At 41.7% G+C, this 23,851-nt stretch overlaps 1 protein-coding gene across 2 annotated transcripts; it reads left to right on the forward strand.

The window, feature by feature from the left end:
• Positions 1-26: 26 nt before the first annotated feature.
• On the forward strand, positions 27-22,593 carry LOC309699208 (major histocompatibility complex class I-related gene protein-like). Of its 2 annotated transcripts, none has more exons than XM_082522133.1 (6): positions 27-273; positions 1,683-1,946; positions 8,386-8,664; positions 16,505-16,831; positions 18,276-18,380; positions 20,401-22,593. In XM_082522133.1, the coding sequence occupies exons 1-6, from the start codon at positions 216-218 to the stop codon at positions 20,523-20,525; spliced, it is 1,158 nt and encodes a 385-aa protein (XP_082378259.1). In that variant the 5' UTR covers positions 27-215; the 3' UTR covers positions 20,526-22,593. The 2 variants fall into 2 exon arrangements, with proteins under 2 accessions (XP_082378259.1, XP_082378258.1); XM_082522132.1 differs by having other exon boundaries at positions 29-273; positions 18,273-18,380.
• Positions 22,594-23,851: the final 1,258 nt, after the last annotated feature.

The following is a 23,851-nucleotide window of genomic DNA, read 5'->3' on the forward strand; positions in this document are numbered from 1 at the left end:
TTTTGTTTTTGTTTTTTTAAAAAAAAGGAAAACACATTCTGTCTTTTTTAACACTGGACGCTAGTCTTGATTTCGAGGACTTTTACTGTGAAAGAAAGGAACAGGAAGACGCTGTTTTTACACGTACGGTACATAAAACCTAACGGGTTTCTAGAATTGAACCGCTCAGCGAAAATTAACAGCAAAATTATTCTAGCAGTAATTACAGGATCACGATGAAGACAATATGTTTTTATTCATGTTGCTTCTTTTTTTATTCCACGTCATCTGCAGGTAAAAAGAAAATATTTTGAACTCATCTGACCCACAGCAGGGCGTCAACTTTCGCTTTACTTTAAAGCTCTTTTTAGCCTGATTTTCACGAAAATAACTGCTGATAAAAACCTCACCAAAACGAATACCTTTTTTATTACTCACTGTGTGATAACGGAAACTACAGCTGTGTTTGATTATCGCCGACGGTAGCAAAGTCTTTACTGTATAACGTGGTATATTTCGTGCCATAACATATTTGCCCCGTTGAACAAGTGTTTAGAAGGTTTTTGGATCAATACGCACATTACACACATTTTTATAGATGTTGGTTTAATAATTTAATGTCGATGTTACAAACGCATGCAAAACAGATGCAAACCAGATGACCAGATTTGGTCAAACATCTTCGTCAGAGTAAAAAGAATGGGGTTAATTTTGTCGTTGTTTTGCTTTTCTCTTGTCACATAGACTAATTTCCTTTGACTCCAGCGCCAATAATGCTAACTGAATCAGTATTTATATCCTGGGTGAAGTATTTATATCCTGGGTAATGTAAGATATATATTAGATTCCAAGACAATGAGAATATTATATTTTTCATTGTTTCTACCCTATCTGAGTTATTGTGTTGAAGTATGGGGGAGTACATATGTGACTAATATGAAACCATTATATTTATTACAGAAGAGAGCGCTTAATTATGCATAATGTTAAATATAGAGAACACACTAATAGTTTGTTTATAAAATCGAAATTATTAAAACTAGAAGATATAGTGAAATTACAGAAATTAATTATTATGTTTAGGGCAAAAAATAAAACTACCTCTTAAGTTACAAAGTTTATTTGTATTGTGTTCATAAAATGGGGATGGCAGAAGGAAATTTTATTTTAAGCATCGGTTTGCTCGAACCACACAAAGGCAAATGTGTCCAACAGTCATAGGCATAAGAAACTGGAATTCTCTCAATGATCATCTTAAGTGTTGTACAAATGTTTCTCAATTTAAAATCTGCTATAAGAATAAAATGATAAACCAGTATAAAGAAATAACAGAATTTAATTGTAGAATAAATGATCCTTTCAGTTTGATATTTGGTGTTATTGCTCATTGTTGAGTATATTGTTCTGTTTAGTTTGTTTTGTTATGTGCAGAATATTGTCAGAGTGTAATTTTGGTTACTTGTATTGTCACAGATAGGGGGCAGGTGTCAATAAGAATTTATTCTTCTTCCTTCTCCTTTTCATGCATGGAAACAGTGTTACTTTAATTGAAAGGAAGGTTGTGTATGGGAAATGAATTACTGGTGTACCTTGTGTGAAACAAACAAACAAAAAAATCATACTGAACCAATCATGTTTCTGACATTTTCTCTGAATGTTTTATTTACTTTTATTTAACACTACAAAAATTGTTTATTCCACAGTGAAACACTCACTGCAGTATCTGGTCACTGCATCTTCTGGAGTCCCAAACATCCCAGAGTATATGGGTGCTTTGATGCTTGATGACATTCAGCTGGGTTCCTGTGACAGCATCAACAAGACAATAGAACCAAGACAGGACTGGGTGAAGAAGATGCTTGAAAACGAAACTGAGCTGTTGGAGATATTGACTCAGGAGTTCTTTCAGGATCGGAAAAACTTTGGAAAGCGTATTTCTAGTCTGAAGGAGCAGTTCCAGAGTGAAGGTGCAGTAATATATATTTTTAGAACAATTATGTCAATTGATAAGCAAAAAGAAAACAATTGATATAAAATTATTTTGTTAATTATCAGTTAAAGATTTTTGAAGTCTTATTTTTGTTTTCACCAACTGAATCATAAACCTTGTTAGTGTGAGCGTTCTTTAAAAAGGATGATGAAGCAATAGTTCGAGTTTTGCATAAAAAATAATTAGACAGTGATATAGATTTTTCCTTTAAAAGCTTATATATATATATATATATATATATATATATATATATATATATATATATATATATATATATATATATATATATATCCGGCCCGAATGGCTAACTGAAGGCCGGACGGTCCTGATCCCCAAGGACCCCAAGAAGGGACCGGTCCCCTCCAACTACCGACCAATAACCTGCCTCAGTACTACATGGAAGCTCCTGTCAGGCATCATATCGGCTAAGATGAACAGGCACATGGGTCAATACATGAGCGGGACACAGAAAGGAATTGGCAAGAATACCAGAGGCGCAAAACACCAGCTACTGGTAGACAGAACAATCAGCCGAGACTGCAAGACCAGACTGACCAACCTGTGCACTGCCTGGATTGATTACAAGAAGGCCTATGACTCAATGCCCCACAGCTGGATACTGGAATGCCTAGAATTGTACAAGATCAATGGGACCCTAAGAGCCTTCATCAGGAACTCAATGGGGATGTGGCGTACAACACTAGAGGCCAACTCCAAGCCCATAGCACAAGTCACCATCAAGTGCGGGATCTACCAAGGAGATGCTCTGTCCCCACTGCTGTTCTGCATAGGCCTGAACCCCCTCAGTGAGATCATTAACAAGACTGGCTACGGATACCGACTACGGAACGGAGCAGTTGTCAGCCACCTCCTGTACATGGATGACATCAAGCTGTATGCCAAGAGTGAACGAGACATCGATTCACTGATCCACAGTACCAGGCTATACAGCAATGACATTGGAATGTCGTTCGGACTGGAGAAGTGTAGTCGGATGGTAACAAAGAGAGGGAAGGTAGTCAGAACTGAGGGGATTGAACTACCAGAAGGCAACATTGCAGACATAGAGGACAGTTACAAGTACTTGGGGATCCCACAGGCGAATGGGAACCATGAAGAGGCCGCTAGAAAAGCTGCAACCACCAAGTACCTGCAGAGGGTCAGGCAAGTCCTGAGGAGTCAGCTGAATGGTAAGAACAAGATCCGGGCCATCAACACGTACGCCCTGCCCGTGATCAGGTACCCTGCTGGGGTAATAGGCTGGCCAAAGGAGGAGATAGAAGCCACTGACATAAAGACAAGAAAGCTCCTTACCATGCATGGAGGGTTTCACCCCAAATCCAGCACCCTGAGGCTGTACGCTAAGCGGAAGGAAGGGGGCCGGGGACTGGTGAGTGTCAGCACCACAGTCCAGGATGAGACAACGAACATCCAAGAATACATTGGGAAGATGGCCCCAACTGACCGAGTGCTCAGTGAATACCTCAGGCAGCAGAAACCCAAGAAAGAGGAGGGAGACGAGGAACCATCATGGAAGGACAGGCCCCTGCACGGTATGTACCACCGGCAGATAGAGGAGGTGGCTGATATCCAGAAATCCTACCAGTGGCTGGACAAAGCTGGACTGAAAGACAGCACAGAGGCACTAATCATGGCAGCACAAGAACAAGCTCTGAGTACAAGATCCATAGAGGCTGGGGTCTATCACACCAGGCAAGACCCCAGGTGCAGGCTGTGTAAAGATGCCCCAGAGACAATCCAGCACATAACAGCAGGGTGCAAGATGCTAGCAGGCAAGGCATACATGGAACGCCATAACCAAGTGGCCGGCATAGTGTACAGGAACATCTGTGCCGAGTATAACCTGGAAGTCCCGAGGTCAAAATGGGAGATGCCCCCAAGGGTGGTGGAGAATGACCGAGCTAAGATCCTGTGGGACTTCCAGATACAGACGGACAAAATGGTGGTGGCTAACCAACCGGACATAGTGGTGGTAGACAAACAGAAGAAGATGGCCGTAGTGATCGATGTAGCGGTTCCGAATGACAGCAATATCAGGAAGAAGGAACACGAGAAGCTGGAGAAATACCAAGGGCTCAGAGAAGAGCTCGAGAGGATGTGGAGGGTGAAGGTAACGGTGGTCCCCGTGGTAATCGGAGCACTAGGTGCGGTGACTCCCAAGCTAGGCGAGTGGCTCCAGCAGATCCCAGGAACAACATCGGAGATCTCTGTCCAGAAGAGCGCAGTCCTGGGAACAGCTAAGGTACTGCGCAGGACCCTCAAGCTCCCAGGCCTCTGGTAGAGGACCCGAGCTTGAAGGATAAACCGCCCGCAGGGGCGTGCTGGGTGTTTTATATATATATATATATCATGCATCCATTGGACGTAAAACTTACATCTTATTGCACCAGCATGCATCTGCTCTTATATAACTATCATTAGCTTACAGCTTTAAGTGTTAAAGTTATGTGCTGACTAAAAATGAAGACAAAATGATAGTTTATTAAATATACCTGTAATAAAATTAGCAGATTGTCTCGATGGAATTTAGTAAACACAGCCATCTGCTCCTTGCTATCTAAAATATAATAAACAGGACACTGGAGTCAATTCTTGACCATCTCACACTTCTGTTTAATCAGTTTGACTAACCCTCTGTTTGACATTTATTCATTTGTGTGAAAACTATAACTTTAATCTCAGCCAAACCGATTTACTCGGAAACAAATAAAACACTGAAAAAAGCCAAACAAGAACGTTTTTAAGTTATCTAAGTGACTTATATATTGTTTAACCTGAGTAGCCAAAACCATGGAGGTCTGAAAACGATGCGCAGACTATTAAATTAGTCCAGGGGCGTTTTTAGCCCATTTTTGGAAGTGCTGAAGCACCCCCAAAGTGAATCAAAGCACCCCCAAAGATTTCTTACTTTTTTTTGGCAATATTTGCTGTTTGTGTCACACACTACTAAAAATATAAAAACCATACAGTACTTGGTTGAGACATAATGTTTTAACAACAAAAGTATAGATATCCCCCCCAAAAGAAAAGAAAAAAAAAAGGGTTTGTTCCAGCTCACCTCTCCCCTGCTCTTGCTCTAGCGCCCTTTCTGCCAGTAGCTGAGACGCAGTGGAGCAGAGGTGTAAGTGTCTGGCTTAAAACAGGACATTTTGGCTGCATTTAACCTTCAGTTACTCTTTATATAGTTTGGTAGGAGTCAGACCATGTTTCTTTTTTAGCTGAAAAACATTACACCAGGTAACCTGCAGTGTTGACAATGTGTTTTCCAACAATGTTTGCTTCCCTACAATCTGTCCTACTCTGTAGTAAAATCAGCGACATTTGACCGTCCTGTTGCTCCCATTGAAATTTATACAGTCTATTTATAATCTAAAATTTAAAATTGTCCGTAGCCTGCTGTTGTTACCACTGTCCTGTTTGAAAGCTGCTTATTTTGTCATATGTGCATGTGCCAAGGTACTAACTAGATAACTGACTGGATGCCTATTAACCTTATAACTCCTGTTGTGTGTGTGTGTGTGTGTGTGTGTGTGTGGGGGGGGGGGGGGGTGTGTGTGTGTGTGTGTGTGTGTGTGTGTGTGTGTGTGTGCACAGAGAGACAGCCAGGTTCATAATGGATACAAGGAAGTTTTTTCAAAAAAAGGAGCCACGTTAAGGTAAAAGTTTAAGATCAAATGATCCGTCAAGGAATAGGATAATGTTGGATCAGTGTTTCAATATTTATATCTTTTATTAGATGTACATGTGGTTTGGTTATTTGCCTTTTGGTTGAAAGTACACTGCGAGACGACTTTTTATTAGAGATCTTAATAGTATTTTTTTCATGTTAATGTAATTTTTTTTCATCTAATTGAATACAATATATTTGTGTATGATTGTCAGGTTACGATATGTATTTTTTTTATTCCAATCCATTCTTCCTTTCATCATTTAAATAACCTTTATCAGATTTGATGGTTTTGTTACAGAGTTTAAAAAAAGTGTTTTGCTTTTCTTTCATAAATGTGGGGATTAAATTGTGTTAAAATGTACAAAACAGTGATGCCATGTTTTATGACGAGGACCCAGGCACAGAGAGACTTGATGCATTTAAGAATCTTATGATTTAATAAAGAAATTTGCCGACTTGAACAATGATGGTAAAATTATGATAACTGATAATGGAGATGAAGACAACAGACAAAGAGGACAGGGAGGAACAGGGGTTTAAATGCACCAAGGAGACAGTCAGAGAGAACTCTGGACAACTGGAGACATTTAAGAATGCAGGGACTGACAGAGACAAGGAAGAAGTCTCATCATAAAGTTTACCTTGCCTGGCTGGGCAGCTCTCTGGGTGCTCAGCACCCCCAAAGCTCTGATCCTAGAATCACCCCTGAATTAGTTGTTGACGATTTTGATAGTCGACGTAATTGTGGCTGCCTTACTCTGGACAACTGTTTTTGTCATGTAATTGGATTGCACTTTGTCAGGCCTCTACCCTAAGACTTGACCAATTTGAGTGTCCCACCTGAAGGCTAGGCTTCTGCTGGTCTAGCCTTTATGGTCACTAAGGCACGTAAACCCCCTGACCGCGTTAAGGGGGCAATCCCTCGGGAAAACAGAAAAGCAAAAAAACAACAAATGAAATGAAACATTGCTCATCAGATTCTAACAATTAAAACAGAACATTTACCTTAATTGGATGGCCTAATTCAAGTAAATTTGCAAAATGAAGTAAGAATAAAATAAGACCTCTCAATATAGCCAATACTTACAAAATGGGTTGGTATAGTAAAAAAACAACAACATAAACACCTGTTTATCGTGGTTTCATTGAAAATCAAATTAACAGAGAGACGTTAAACGCACCTCAGTGCCTGCCGTAGCTAAATGGGAGAAAGTACGTTCTTCGCAGCTGGATGGTTAATAAATTGGATTTAACTTAACCACAATACTTTGACATGAGTTCTTTATAAACTTGAGTCTAACATGAAGGCAGTGGCAAGATGCGTCGCATGGATGTTTAGCTGGGGAGAGTGGCAGTTCTCTGCTGAGTGCTGTGTGAGCCTGCGCAAAAACAGAGCACGGAGGCATAGAGCGAATGAGACGTGAAACCTATCATCTCATTTGTGCCTTTTCCAGTGGATTTTTCAGCTACTATAATAAATCTTGTTCATATTCAGTTTGTGGGTAATCTATTATTTTCTTTCTCAACTTTTAAAAGTTTGACTTAAGGGGGCAGGACATTTGTTTAAGGGGGCATTGCCCCCTCTTGCCCCAGCGTATAGCCGGCCCTGGTGTTGCTGCTTTACCAGGTGTAACAATTAAGTTTAGCATCCAGGCATCCATGAAAATAGAATTTATTAAATTTAACGGAGTTCGAAGTTAACAGGAAGTTTGCTCGCTAGTTCCCACCTAAACATGATATAGCATGTTCTGACTGAGAAATTTGTGAAAAAATTAAAACATACAGCTCTGCTATCACTTCCAACATAAATTAAAAGAGAAATCTAAACAGCAGTGACGTTTGTAGGGTTACTGAAGTTGCACTAGCTGGTATATAATGATGTGCTACGTGAGATAATCCATCCACAATACGAGGTTAGTCATTATTAAACTGCAACAACATGGGAATAGAGCAGCTGTGAGAGAATTCAACGTGAATAAATCGATGGTACGGAAGTAGAGGAAGCAAGAATGAGTTGAGTAAAGTTTGACTTATCTGACTGTTTTGTTTCGCTTAATTCGCCCTCAGTTTCTGTCAGTGGTCAGTTTCGATCTCTTGTTTTTCTTTTAATCTTGACACACCAAGCCTACTTTTACATGTTGCAGAATTCCATCAACTTCATATTCATATTTGATTACTTATTCTTTTTACCTCCGTTGTGGCTTTGTGTATATTTAGTTTAATATTTGTATCTCATGATTCATTCTTGTTATAGTTAGTATTTACTTTGTTGCGTGGTTTCTTTAGTTTATTAGAAGTTTAGGACTCTTTTCTGTGGTTTCTTGTGAATTTATTATATTAATTTCAGTTTCTGTTCTGGTTAGTGATGTACACGTTGCTTCTGCTTAGTTCACCTTTGTGTCCCAGCGTTGTCTGCATTTCTCCTTCCTTGTTCCCCTCTCTAGTTCTTCAGTCATCTATGTCGATTTAACCCTCGTTTCCTAATCTTGTTTTATTTTGGTAACTGTTATTCTTAGTTTCTTGTGTTACATTTACTTCCTCTGCCCAAATATTTATACTTTCCAACCATGCATCCCACATGTGCTCTCCTCTCACTATCCCATGAGTGCGTTTGGGTCCACATCCTACCTGCCATGCATCATATCCATGACGCAGTGCACCCGTGACAATGTGCAATATTAAAATAATATATTGCTATCTCTCTTTTCTTTGTTTCTCTCTTCAGGTTTTCACATTTTACAGAACAGAGAAGTCTGTGAATGGGATGAAAAAACTGGAGAGGTGACTGGATTTTCACAGTACGGTTATAACGGAGAAGACTTTGTTGAGTTTGATCTGAACAGACTGACATGGATCGCAGTGAAACCAGACGCTGCTATTACTAAACAAAGATGGGATGCTGACAGTGTTGGAACAAAATACAAGGAAAACTTCCTCACTAACATTTGTCCAGAGTGGATGAAGAAGTCTTTGTCCTATAGGAAAAGCTCCCTGCAGAGAACAGGTAGAGTCACACAACCTGATGTGGTTTCATCGACGCAGTAGTGTTTATTTTGTGTTGCATGGTCTTCCAAGAAATACAGTTGTATGACAAAACATTTTGGGATTAATTTTGTATTTCATCATTTTGTTTACAAAAAACAATACAAGAACACATTATACATTTTCAAAAATTAAGAAAACCATGTGCAAGGGTAGTTGTAGATAATATAACATTTTAAAAGATTGTAATGAAATCAGTTTCACATTTTTTGTAGCTCATTCCATTTAAAGGCAGCAAAATATTTTAGTTTAGCGTAAACAAGAGGTACACCTAATGTTAAAATATACTGTGATGTGTTTTCAAATCCCAGTTATCTCTGTACAGAACTCTGGATCGGCTCTCGTTCAAGGGTTCAGAGTCTCTCGTCCTAGGAGTATTACCACTATAGGTACCACAATAGAAACTTATTTAAACAGATGGTGTTGGGAATTCACCCAGCAACTAACTACCTCAATCTGAATTTCCACCCTGCTGCCCCCTAGGTGACGCACCCTACTAGCAACCCTGAATAGGTATTATCAACAGCCAATCTAGGTACTAGTGGTAGAGTGGTAATGGTGGTAATGGTGAACAACAACTGGTGCAACAGTGCGAACGTTGTTCCTCTCACACGCTCCTGCACACCAAATCTGGAACTACTGTCCATCATGTGTCGTCCTTTTTATCTACCTCGGGAATTTACATCGGTCATTGTAAGTGCCGTTTATATTCCACCACAAGCGGACACGGTCACCGCCTTATGCGAGCTGCATGAGGCACTCACACAGCACCAGACACAACACCGGGACGCTGCGCTTATTGTGACGGGGGACTTTAATAGCGCCAACCTCAAACGCGCAGCGCCGAACTTTTATCAACACATCACCTGCCCCACCAGAGGTGAAAGGACACTGGACCACTGCTACACTACGGTCAAGGACGGCTACAAGGCACAATCCCGCCCCCCGTTTGGCAAATCTGATCACGCCGCCATCTTCCTCATGCCAAAATACAAACAAAGGCTGAAACAGGAAGTTCCGGTTCAGAGGAAGGTCGCGCGCTGGACGGATCAATCGGTGGCCGCGTTACAGGACGCACTCGATGACGCAGACTGGGGCATGTTCAGAAACAGCTCCGACGATGACGTCAACGTGTTTACGGAAGCGGTTGTGGGATTCATCGGGAAACTAGCGGATGATACCGTGGAGACAAAGACTATCACAACGTTTCCCAACCAGAAGCCGTGGGTGGATAAAACCATCCGCAACGCTCTGAGATCCCGCACCGCTGCCTATAACACGGGACTCATGACGGGGGACATGGACCCGTACAAAGCCGCGTCATATAACGTGCGGAGGGCGGTGAAAGAGGCGAAGCAGCGCTACGGGAGGAAACTAGAGTCACAACTCCAACAGAGTGACTCTAGGAGCCTGTGGCGGGGACTAAGGACAATAACGGACTATAAAGCACCAACAACCGGTATGACGAACGCGGCCGTGACTCTGGCAGACGAGCTGAACACTTTCTATGCTCGCTTCGAGGCTGCAGCTAAGGTCTCCAACAATGCTAGTGTTAGCGGCGCTAACGGCTGCAGACAGGAAGATACTGCCAGCACCGGAAACGTGCTCGTCATCTCCGAGCATGAAGTAAGGAGAGCCTTCAAGAGAGTGAACACCAGGAAAGCAGCAGGACCAGACGGCATCCCAGGTCGTATCCTAAGAGACTGCGCATACCAGCTAGCTCCTGTGTTCACTGAGATATTCAACATCTCTTTATCTCAGTCGGTGATCCCCACATGCTTCAAAGAGTCCATCATTGTTCCTGTCCCGAAGAAACCCCACCCTGCTTCTCTCAATGACTATCGCCCTGTAGCCCTCACCTCAGTAGTGATGAAGTGCTTTGAACGCCTGGTCAGAGACTTCATCATTTCTTCACTACCAGACACACTGGACCCACTACAGTTCGCTTACCGTCCAAATCGTTCCACAGACGATGCCATCTCTCATCTCCTCCACACATCACTCACTCACTTGGACACTAGAAGGGGGAATTATGTTAAAATGCTCTTCATAGACTACAGCTCTGCATTTAACACCATAATTCCCTCCACACTCACCACCAAGCTGGAGCATCTGGGACTCAGCTCATCTATGTGTCAGTGGATCTCCAACTTCCTAACTGGCAGACCACAGGCAGTAAGGATGGGCGGACATGTCTCAGCCTCCACCACTCTCAGCACTGGAGCCCCCCAGGGGTGTGTTCTGAGCCCCCTGCTGTACTCTTTGTACACATATGACTGTGTGGCCACTACCAGCTCCACCACCATCATCAAGTTTGCTGACGACACCGTCGTGGTGGGCCTGATCTCTGATAACAACGAGACGGCCTACCTGAAGGAGATTAGGAATCTGGAGAACTGGTGCCAGAGGAACAACCTCCTTCTTAACGTCAGTAAGACAAAGGAGCTGATAGTGGACTTCAGCACTAAGCAGGAGAGGAACTACCAGACCCCCGTCATCAACGAGTGCCCAGTGGAGAGAGTGGACAGCTTCAAATACCTCGGAGTTCACATCACGCAGGACCTGTCATGGTCCTGTCACATCAACACCGTGGTGAAAAAGGCCCGACAGCGTCTCTACCACCTCAGACGCTTGAGAGACTTCCAACTGCCCTCCAAGGTGCTCAGGAACTTTTACTCGTGCACCATAGAGAGCATCCTGGCGGGAAACATCTTAACCTGGTTCGGGAACAGCACCATGCAGGACAGATGAGCTCTACAGAGGGTTGTGCGGTCAGCTGAGTGCACCATCCGCTCCGAGCTCCCTGACCTGCACTCAATCTACAGCAGGCGGTGCTGGACCAAGGCCAGGAAGATCGTGAAGGACCTCAGCCATCCCAACAACAGACTGTTCTCTCTGCTGAGGTCAGGAAAGCGATTCCGCTCCCTGAAGACCAACACAGAGAGACTGAGGAGGAGCTTCTTCCCGCAGGCGATACGGTCTCTCAATCACACCACCACACAGTACTGACCCACACATATAGTTCTTACACACACACTGGACTTTCTGGACTTTGGTTTTGCACAACACTGGTCACTATATTCTTCATTTCCGGTTAATACTTGTACAGCTGCTGTTATTGTGTATATATTTATTTACATTTATATTTCTTCATACATTCTTATATAGTTCTATATTGTGTATTGTGTATTTTGTATTTTGTTGTACAGTTATTTTATTTTCAACTTTAATTTATATATTTATCTTTATCTTATTCTTCCCAGTTAAATTTACCCTTCATTCTAATTTGTGTTGTACAGTTATTTCATTTTTAACCTTAATTTATATTTTATTCCTTCTTAGTTAAATTTACCCTTTTTAATTTTTCATATTTATTTCCTATCTTATTCATAGCCTTTTCCTTTTTTGTTCTCTTTAGGTCACGAGCAGTTGTCCAAGCATCTCACTACATATCGTACTGTGTATGACTGTGTACGTGACAAATAAAATTTGAATTTAATTTGAATTTGAGATGAAGATGGAGGCTTGAATGGAGCCTGAGTGATGAGGGAGAGACAGAGATGGGGAGGAGGTGGATTGCACTAAGCCAGGGGTCGGCAACCTGCGGCTCTTTAGTCCTTATAGTGCAGCTACGCGTGGTTTGGGAAATTAAATTAGAAGTATTTAGCTGAAGTGTATTTTATTTATGTTAGTTCTTTTTTAACTTGTAGTTCTAAATTGGAAGATTATTGTGATATTGAAATATAAAAATAAAATTATATTCTATTATTTCTTCATCGCTCAAAATAAGTGTCACACTCGCAGAAGCCGGTGTACCCGCCGAAACGCCGTGCATTTATCGAGACTTTCAACCCCAGGTAGACCAATTATGGATCTTCGGATCCACATTATGTCAGCAGCTCCACCGTGAACTATGTTAAAAACAAACACCGCTCACGCCTCACAGATGACAGCTTACAGTCCTGCGTAAAGATAAAAGTGACTTAATACAGCCCCGATTTGCAGACGCTGTGCGCAGAGGTTCGGGAGCAGAAGTCCCATTGTAAGCATACCATGGCAGACCGACGATATTTGTATGAACACGCTTTTCAGCATCTCTTTATTGACCACACATGGTTGCTGTGAGCTGACACAACAGCAGAGAGAGCACAGACGTTAAGGCGGCGAGGCGTGATTGCGGGTGCCGCTCAGGTGTGTCCGACTCCCCTGCAGGTGCGCTGCACACCACGCCCCGCCACACGCATTGACCTGATAAAATACATATTTAGGCAGAATTTTGCAAATATCTATTTTTCATCTTTTAGCAGCATAGAGCTTTTTTTCCAATTACTTTTTAAAAGTCAGGTCAAGGCTCCAAAATCCCAAAGGCGATATAAGGGTGACGGCTCACAACAGTTTTTGTTTGCTACATGGATCATTTTTAGTTCAGCTGGGTGTCTTTCCTTTTGTTATATTTCTTTAAGAGTTCAAAATGTGTTAATTACATAAATAAAATGAAATTTTCTCTGTAGCACTTCATGGATTTCATAAATAACACACCTTAGTTGTTCACACAAAGCATAAAGGTAAAAAAAAAACAGTATATACAGTGTTATCTTCATTTTAGATGTCAAAAACTATTTGCGGCTCCCAGTGTTTTCTTTTGCGTGGAAACCGGGTCCAAATGGCTCTTTGGGTCTTAAAGGTTGCTGACCCCTGCACTAAGCTGTCTGTACGGGAGACTGAAAGATGCGCAGTGAGATTTAAAGTACGAGGAGTGAGGACTGATTGGCCTGACAAAGGCCTGGAGAAAGATCATTGGTTTAAACCCACCATGTTACAATTAGCTTCACAGCTAATTGTAACATGTGTAAACTCAAATGTGTAAACTCTGTAACATATTGTATTATTTAATAGTTTAGTCCAGGGGTGGGCAAACTTTTTGGCTCAGGGGCCACGCTGAAGTTTAAAATTTACAAAACGGGCCAGGCCAGCACCAGATGCATACATATCAAACAAAAACATTAAGAAAGCATTATAGCGGCGGCAGTGATGACGACGGGGGAGCCGCGCGAGGGGCTGCTCCAGCCGGGAGCGGCGGCGGTGAAGGAGGAGCTGAGCGAGGAGACAGAGGTCCCCGTGCCAGGGGAGTCTGCCAGGGGAGCTGCATGGCATTTGCATTTGCTATCATGCCCCGCCAACTTAAATATGGTACTGGGTCCTGCATTGTGGTTGTTGTTGGTTGTGTTGTTATGTTGAGTTGGGAGCAGGAGAGCTGCAGCTCTGTGTGTCCGAATAAAGAGATGCTTCAAAGCATGACTGTTTGCCGTGGTCATTCACAAAGTACTTAATTAGAGTAACGCCACACTGCGTACCCCGCGAGACACACCAATCTTCGGCTGGCCGGAATAAAATGCCCAACGGGCCGGAGGTGGCCCGCGGGCTGTAGTTTGCCCACCCCTGGTTTAGTCTGTTACCGTTACTGTCTTGGAGCACCTGTAACCCACATAATTTCCTTAGGGATTGATTGAAGTAATCTGATTCTGAAAAGGACAGTGACCCCAAGCATACCTCCAAATTAGCTACAAAGTGGCTTAAGGGCAACAAAAGTCATGGTACTTGAGTGGCCATCACAAAGCCCTGATCTCAGTGCCATAGAAAATTTGTGAGCGGCACTGAAAAGACAAATGCGACCAAGGAGGCCTACAAACCTGACCCAGTTACACCAGTTCTGTCAAGAGAAGTGGGCCAAGATGCCAGCAAACTATTATATAAAACCTTTGGAAGGACATTTGGCCCAAGTGAAACAGTTTCAGGACAATTCTACAAAATACTAAGGATGTGTGTATACTTCTGACTTTGATGAAAATAATAAAAAAATACCTAACAATTTTCTCTCTATTTATTCTGACATTTCACAAAAAACATGTTAATATTTATTGATCTAAAACCAAAAAGTTTACTGTATGTGTTTTTTTCAGAAGGATGTAAATGTCTGGTTTCAACTGTACATGTAATTGTACCTTGAGCTTTCCTGCTGCTCCGCTCCTCCCCTCTTACCAAGTTATGCCAGAGGACACAGAGCAGACACATTTGCTCACTAGTGCTGTCTAAAACCTGGTCAGCTTGAAGTTTTAGGAGGGAAAACAGAACAAACCACAGCAGAGAGCAAGTGATCAACACTTGCTTCCAGACGTTCTTGTTGCCAATTTTTAAAATATTTTTCACCGTACCATGTTATTGAATACAACAACAACTACTTCTGAACGTTAACTGTTTATCACCTCTTCAGACATTTTCACTTCAGACCACAGGAGAAACACACCTTTTCATCATTTCCAAGATTTATTGATGATTTCTTACATTAATTAGTTAAAATTCTTTTGAAAAAGAGTTTCCATATTCCAGTTTATTTAGGATTACATTTAGCTTAAAGAGTGCAGTGTTACATCTTAGTATAACTGCAAGAAACCTGGTAACTCTTTGACTTGAATAGCTTGTTCTGTTTTAAATTACAAATTCAATTTTGTTTTGATTTTCAGATGTTTGCTTTAGTTATAGTCACAATTATCTATGGAGCTTGGAAAGAAAGCGACTGGACTTCTTTAAGCTTCTTGAAGACGTTTCACCTCTCATCTAAAGAGCTCCTTTAGTTCTAAAACGAAATGGTATTAGTATTTAAATGCTAGTGGGGGTTGACCCCTAACCCACATGATTAGTCATGTGACTCATCGCATGACCCAAGTTGTGAAAAAAGGTGTGGGTCATGTAAGGACAAGAAACGCATTATTGGCTAAAACAAGCATTCAATATTTATTATTTACTGTTACTGATGCTCATGTTGGTTGCTTCTGTAGTTTCCTTACTGTGTTGTTTTCTTTTTGCTTGTTTTTTTCAGAAGGTGTTGAAGCAGATTTTCAGTGTCTTAACAGTGTAAAATCACTAACCAAATTATCGACTTGTGTTGGAGTAGCCCAAGCCACCATTCACTTTTTTTGCTTTTATACATTAAACACCTTTCTTTAACCTATCATGTGACCTATTGAGGCCACATGATGCAAGATGTGAGTAGGGGTTGAGGCACCTGGGACTGGATCTCCAAACTACATTGTAGATAACGGACAGTTGGTGTTGTAAGCCACCCCCTTTTTTCATCTGAAACCTCTGGTAATAATGACCCATAACTTTTTTTTTCACACTTCGGCTCATGTGACGAGGCACATAATCAATAGTGGGTCAATGACCGTCTTAAGGGACAGGGTTTAGATACCTGGGACTCTCCAATATTTGCCCCACAGTCATGACAATTTGCATATTAATGATCATGAAACTGACCTCACGGTCCATTGTTATTCAGTGGTGCTAGTTTCAGTCATTATGCAAATGTAGTTTTTTTGGGGAATCCTACAGTCAGCTAAGAATGTGAAAGTCACTTGGATGAGTGACAAAATGTTTCTCCCACTGAAAAAACTACGTCCAGATGAACAGATAAACTTTTTGTGATTACTTTACCTCGATGATTGAGCGTGCATAGAGACATTTCCGCCATTTGGTTTCTCGGATGAGAGCTGAAACGTCTACAAGAAAGTTTCTTTCCAAGCTTCATAGACTATCATAACTTGGAAGCCTGAAAACCTACACAGAAAATCAGTCACAATTATTTTCCACTGATACTATAATGTTTTATATGTAACACATACACTGTACATATACTCCTATTGAATTTCTTTTTCTTTGTTTTTCTTTGTATCCTCATCTGGTTTATTTTCTAATTGCTATTTCTTCCTTCCCCCTGCCTGCATTGCCTCCATCTGTCTCTACAGTTCTTCCCTCAGTGTCTCTTCTCCAGAAGACTCCCTCCTCTCCGGTCAGCTGCTACGCTACAGGTTTCTATCCTAAAAGAGTCATGATGTTTTGGATGAAAGATGAAGAAGAGATCCATGAAGGTGTGGATCACAGAGAGATCCTCCCCAACGATGATGAGACCTTCCAGATGAATGTTGATCTGAATGTTTCATCAGTCAAACCTGAAGACTGGAGAAGATATGACTGTGTGTTTCAGCTCTCCAATAGTGAACAAGTCATCACCAAACTGGACAAAACAGTGATCAGAACAAACTGTGCAAAAACAATACTTTGCAATGATGGAGGTGAGAGAAACATTATGTTTGCTGATATTGTTAATGTAATGCTTGATTTGTTTATCCTACATTGGATCCCAGGAGGCATAGCTATTCATGTTGGGAATAACTCTTGTAGATCTTAATGGGGAAGAATTTCTTCTTTTTTCTTAAATTATTGTATATTACAATCATTTTCTCTCTCTTTCATTGTACATATAAGTTGTTACTGTTAATATTAGTAAGAAAAAAATCATAACCCCCTTAATGTGATATTAGAACTTCTACATTTGTCACCAAACTACATAAATCCATGACCAAAGGGGCAGAAACAACATAAGTAATCGATCAATCAAGTAAGAGCAACTCATTTATTTCCCATGACTGCTAAAACTGTGTATTGTCTATAATGTGGTGCTTCAATGTCCATCCACCCACTTACTTCCCCTTATTTGGGGCCAAGTTGTGGGGGACAGCAGACTAAGAAGGTCTGGCAGAAAAGTCAGACCTCCCTCCCTCTCCCTAGCCGCCTGCTCCACCTTATATGGGGGAACACCAAGGAATTCCCAGGCTAGCCAAGAGATGTAATCTCTCCAGGGTGTCGTGCCCTAGGGCCTCCATCTGGTGAGACATGCCTGGAACAGTTGCCAAACTACTTCAGCTGGCTCCTTTTAATGTGGACGAGTAGCTGCTCTCCTCTGAGCCCCTCTTGAATGGCTGACCTCCTCACCCCATCTCTAAGGGAGGGGCCAGGCCCTAGTTTCTGTCGCTTGCATTTGTATCTCATTCTTTCAGTCACTACCCAGAGCTTGTAACTATAGGTGCTCAGTTCTCTCTTCACCATGATGGACTGGTACAGCATCCGCATTACTGCAGATGCCGCCCCAATCCATCTGTCAATTTCTCACTCCCCTCACCCGTCACTTGTGAACAGTACCCTGATAGATTTAAACTCATCCACTTGGGGGAGTGATCCCCAAGGCCTCCACCTCTGACTGCCACACATTGCAGCCAACACCTATTTCCCCTGGGAGTGGTAGGCTTACAGGAGGGCTTCTGACTGTTTCTTTGATTCAGAGTATGTGAGGTGTTAAAACTTGTAAGAATACCCTTTTTAAAGTTTACACTTTATACCATGTAACTCTGATAGTGAACTTCTACATTTTAAAATTCAACACTGTCTCTAACGTGTGTCTAATAAAATCCTCAGTTTATTTATGGCTTTTCACTGAGGCATATGTTACTGAATGCAGTTAGAAGTGAAAACTAGAGCTCCCGCTAATGAGTTACATAGTTAGTAATATAATTTTAGTGCATTTGTCCTGCTTAATTGAAATATGTAGTGTAGATGAAACCTATAGGATGGATGTGTGATTTTATTATAATGTTTTAGGCAACTGTTGTTGTGATTTGGCGCTATGTAAATAAAACTGAACTGAATGTACTTTTTAAAATTTTGTTTTTTACTTAGTAGAGACGCCCGATGCCAGGATGACTGCTGTCATCACTGCAGTGGTTGCTGCAGTGGTTGTTCTTTCTGTGGCTGCTGTTGGATTTGTTGTTTACAAAAAGAAAAAAGGTAAGAGATTCAAATGAGCGCAGCTGGCATTCTGATACAGACTGTAAACCTGAACTCATCTGGCATTTTGAAATCCTTTTTTTATTTCAGAAAAACAGTGTACCTTGAAAGTAAACGTCTATATAGTGGTCCCTCTCTATAATGCGTTTCACCTTTTGTGGCCTCGCTGTTTCACTGATTTTCTTTGTGCAATTTTGCATACTTTCTTTTTTTTTTGCGTCCTTATAAGGCTGCAGACCATTGTCAATCAATCTTGTGCTGTGTCTCCTGTACAGTACAGATTGTGTTCAACTTGTCAAATTTACATAATTCTTCGATCTCTACAGTGTGACTCTGAAGTGCTGTACTGTATGTATGTAAGTTTTCTCCCCAACAAACACAACAATGTCGCCAAACCTTTTTGCACCGTCAAAGGCACCTGCGGTAGCACTCAAAAAGAAAAGAAAAGGCAGAGGAAGATGCTAACCGTCGCACAAAAAGTTAGACTAATGGACATGCTAAAGGACGGTAGAAGTTACCGTATTTTTGGGACCATAAGGTGCACAGAATTATAAGGCGCATTAAGCGAAACAAAACTGTCAGATAAGTCAAACTTTACTCAACTGCATATAGAAGTCATTGAGTCCATGGACTCAAGTAGCTGCATCAATGCACTACGCAGACTTTTTGCTTTAAGAGGGCCTGTGAAGCAGCTGAGGTCAGACTGTGGTACAAACTTTGTTGGAGCATGTTCTGAATTAGGAATAAGACAAGATGATCAGAGTCAAGACAAGATCCTGAGATACCTCTACGAACACGGCTGTACATGAGAGTTCAACCCTCCACATGCCTCGCATATGGGAGGTGTGTAGGATTGGTGTAACCAGGAGGATACTGGACTCCATGTTGTCTCACGGTAAACACAGTTCCCTGACTCATGAAGTGCTCTGTACCTTGATGGCAGAGGTGTCTGCTATAATCAATGCAAGGCCATTAATCCCAGTCTCCTCCGATCCTTCTTCACCACTGCTGCTGACTCCTGCTATGATAGTAACGCAGAAACCTGGTGTACCACCTCCAGCTGGCGAGTTTGTTGGAAAAGAACTTTTGAAGTGCCAGTGGAGACGAATACAGGTACTTGCTGATGAATTCTGGACGCTCACCTTCCTGGCTCTTGAAAAGTAGTTTGGCTGGCTGTTTATCTATGTTCACACTCAGGGAGTTTAACACATAGAGAGAACAGTACATTATATATTTTTGAACATATAGCATAATGATAATACTAGTTATTGTAAACTTTACAAACCACCCAGCAGTATTCAAAGGAGCTTGCAAAGAAAAGCGTCTGGACTTCTTTAAGTTGCTTGAAAACGTTTCACCTCTCATCTGAGAAGCTTCTTCAGTTCTAAGGTCAAATGGTATAGTATAGTATAGTATAGCACGTATAGTGCATCTGCAGGTAAATGAACATCAAATCTCTAAGACAGACTGAAATCTGTATATTTATCACCCTTATGATAAAACCCATGTCAGCCATTGGTTTATGGACTTTGTATTTTGAAGCCTCAACATTTGCTTTATTGCTATTGCTACGTTGGTTTTTGTGAGCCTTTTGGGACCATATTAGAATCTGGAGTCGTGCACACTATTGTTTCATTTAGTGTGTATCCATAAGATTCGTACAGCAGATCCAAGTTGTGCCTTGAAAACAGGAAAGTCGTTTGCATAGAGGAGAACTTTAATAGCAGGCTTGTACAAAGTGAGGCTTTGTGCTCACATTTGCTGCAAACACTCGTTTTACCCTGTTTGATGCAGAATTCACTTGAAATCATGCAAGAACTGGACTTGTTTTTTATAATGTGTTCTTGTGAATTGATTGTGTATCGCGTATGTTTGATTTGACTTTCTGCAAGACAACAGTCGCCCGCTGGCCAAAAAGGTTTTCCAAATACCTCCACGTGATCTAGCCTTGATTTAGAAAAGAATAGCAAAAAAAATCTGCACCTCCTGCTTCAGATGCAATTTGTGTTTCTGTGTTCAGAGGCAGCGGTGAGAGGGGAGACCTCGGATCATCCAGCTGGAGAGCCTGACCAGGAGGAGTCGAACATTAACTCAGCTCTTCCAGGGCACCCTGCAGACTCGGCTGCTGGCAACAGCGAGGGATGACGTGAACGCCAGTGAGCCAGCGAGTCAGACCTTCTGAGGACGGTTTCACTTTTCTCTCTTCCGTATAATTGACTCTTTCCTCTGTCTCTCAGCTCCTTGTCTCAGAGTGGGAGGGATTTGAAGCACAAAGGGAAGATGTCATGGTCCTGGGTCGAGCGACCCAGTGTTTGAGCTTTATGTATCTTTTGTATTCATTTGTGCCCTAGCTTAGCACATCTAGTTTATTTTGAGATTGCTATTTAGTCCTTTGTTCCTTAGTTGTCATCTCCCCCTGTACTAAGTCTCCCTGGTTCATGCGTCATGTCTGCGTGGTTATGTTTAGTTCATGTCATGTCTAATCTCCATGTTTCCTGTTTTACTTTGAAAGTCTGTATTCAATGTCAGTGTATTCAGTTTCACTTCTCCTGTCCCGTCGTTAGGTTCATGTGTGTCAGCTGTGCTCCCATGTGTGGCTACTTTCCCTGATCATCCCTCATGTGTATTTAGTCTCTGTGTTTCATACAGTCTGTGTCGTGTCATCTGTGTTCCCACCCTCCATGTCCTCACGGCCAGTCTGTACAATCATCGTCATGGTTTTCTGAGTCTCCTTTAGAGATAGCACAATACCACTTTTTTATGTCCGATACCGATATCATAAATTTGGCTATCTGCCGATACCGATATAGTGTTTTTTAATCAACAAAACTGTTTTTTAAATATTTTGCTGCATTTTGTATAAGTTCATACTCAAGTTTAAAACAACAACTACACTAAAACTATTCTGTTATACCTGTATGCAAAAAAAAATATTTCATAGTTCAGCAATACTGATCAATCTAATAAACTTAAACCTACACCATCCTCCCTATTCTGGTATTTTAAAGAGTACTTAGCGTAAATATTAAGCAACCTAACTAATAGGGTTCCAACTCCCAGCAACAAAAATAAATAAATAAAAAATAGGGAACCACCCCTCACGCTCCACCTCATGATGCTTAATCGATGTAATCAACCTTAATTTGATGCAGTGTGAAAAAAAATGCACAGAAATCAATTATTTTTCAAGAAATATTAAATAGATTCAACATCTTTCTTCAACAAAATTGCAGACTGCACAGATGGTACCTTCCCAAAGGAAAAAGTACTATAGCTTACTAGGGTATATATATTAGACTTAATAGTCACTATATACAGTAATGAACTTCTATTCATTTTACATCAAATTAAAACTTTGGGTGTCAGATAATTATTTGTTAAAAGCTAGACATTTTAAATGAGAATAAGAAAGAAAAGTATATATTTGTGCCCCCCTTTTCCCTGTTCATGCTCTATCGGCCCCCCTGGCTAAACTTTGCTAGATCTGCCCCTGCACAGTTACCAGCCGTCAGCTACGTAGAAAAAGATCCTGGTGTAGAAAGTAATATTAAATACATTCTAACAACAGCTGATCAAGCTTAAACGTGCTGCTGTTGTTCAGCCGCTGGTTTCCTCTTTCTGGTGCAAAGTGGGCCAAAAGCAAACTAGAGACACGGACTCGTGACAGAAAAGCCGATCAGCTGATCGTTAAGCAGTTTCATGATTGAAGTAGCAGCAGGAGAGGCAGTCGCTTGTTAAGCTTAACGCAGGAATGCTTTACAAACATTCAGAGATGGACTTACACACTTGCTTTACTTCTCTCGGGATAACTTTGTCGGAGATGAAATGCCGGGTTGCTAGCGAAGCTCCAAATGCTATCCAGACCACCGACAGGTCCCGCATGCCACAGCCGCTCTATCACGTGATGCATACTGCTCCGACGTGCTAACGTTCTGAGGTGAGTTACAGCGTGTTGCAAGTTTTGTGAGGTGCTTTCCTGATATTTAATGGATCGGATTACATTTTTTATTTTTCTCCGATATCCGATCCAGTAATTTAGGTCAGTATCGGACTGATACCGATACGTAATATCGGATCGGTCCATCTCTAGTCTCCTTAGTTTATCAGTATCTGTTTCCCAGTTTAGTTTAGGTTCAGCTTAGTCACGGTGTTTCTGCTTTGTGTTGAGACCTGTCATCAGCCACAATAAAGGCTCGCTTTCAGTTTAAGTTTACTCCGGTCTACTCTCTTGTGTTCGCACCTGGGTCCACCACACACACCACTGCACGGTCTGTCCCCTCAGATCGTGACAGAGGAGCTTGTCATTTGGTTGGCTGATATGGATGTCCGCCTGAGTGAGGTTGACCAGCTGACAGTGTTGGGTGTAACACGTTACTGTATTTAAATTACTTTTCCACTGAAAAAGTAGAGTAACTAATTACTGTTCATTTTTAGGTATTTTAAATACAGTTACTTACAATGTACTTGCGTTACATTGTAAAAATAACTAAACTCGCTGAAAATCATTATTTAATTTCAATAATTTATCTTCTAAAGGTAAAAATAAACTCTGCCGCTTTAACATCGCTGTAGTGCAGCTGTACGTCATTTCGCGCCAGTTTGCCGCATAGTCGTATTCTACAGCCGAAGATGTCGGACTCAGCTGAAGCGAGGGCCTGTTTTATGAAATGGAAATATTCCCGTCACTTCACTTTTCTAAAACAAGCAGACAAGAACATTACGGTAATATGTAAGCTGTGTCCTGGGGAGAAAAAATTATCGGCTGCTGTCAATAGCACGAGTAATCTGCTGAAGCACCTGACACGGCAGCACAGACAAAGCCTTCTGAGTGAGCCATCTTCATCATCCATGGATAACACCGCGGCAACTCCTGCTGAGCAGACGAAACTTGATTTCACTTCAGCAACACAGAAAGTGTCTGAAGGTGAGCTTAAGAAAATGATTGCAGGTTACGTTGTGGAAGAGATGTTATCGCTGCGTACTGTAGAGTCTCCATCTTTTAGGTGCATATTAAACAAAATACCTGTGTGTGGCAAAAAAGCAGCACTGCATGATCGAAAAACGTTTTCTACTTACTTAGATAAGTGTTACTTACTTACTTAGATAAGGGTGGCTGTAGCTCAGGTGGCAGGTCAGCCACTAATCAGAAGGTCGGTGGTTCGATCCCAGGCTGCCTCCTGGCTGCATGCCAAATATCCTTGGGCAAGATACTAACCCCATGTTTGCCTACTGGTGGTGGTCAGAGGGCCCGGTGGCGCCTGTGTCCGGCAGCCTCGCCTCTGTCAGTGCGCCCCAGGGCAGCTGTGGCTACAATGTAGCTTGCCATCGCCAGTGTGTGAATGTGTGTGTGAATGGGTGGATGACTGAATGTAGTGTGAAGCGCTTTGGGGTCCTTAGGGACTAGAAAAGCGCTATACAAATGCAGGCCATTTACCATTATGCTGACATGGAAATGGAGCTTAAAGAGACAT

Source organism: Aulonocara stuartgranti (genome assembly GCF_965226115.1).
Source record: "Aulonocara stuartgranti genome assembly, chromosome: 22".
NCBI lineage: Eukaryota > Metazoa > Chordata > Actinopteri > Cichliformes > Cichlidae > Aulonocara > Aulonocara stuartgranti.

Excerpts from the sequence above, each read along its gene's own strand:
- LOC309699208 (XM_082522132.1), top strand. The coding sequence starts at position 216 with ATGAAGACAATATGTTTTTATTCATGTTGCTTCTTTTTTTATTCCACG. Across the intron at positions 1,947-8,385 it reads GGAGCAGTTCCAGAGTGAAG|GTTTTCACATTTTACAGAAC; the intron begins GTGCAGTAATAT and ends TTCTCTCTTCAG. Across the intron at positions 8,665-16,504 it reads AAGCTCCCTGCAGAGAACAG|TTCTTCCCTCAGTGTCTCTT; the intron begins GTAGAGTCACAC and ends CTGTCTCTACAG.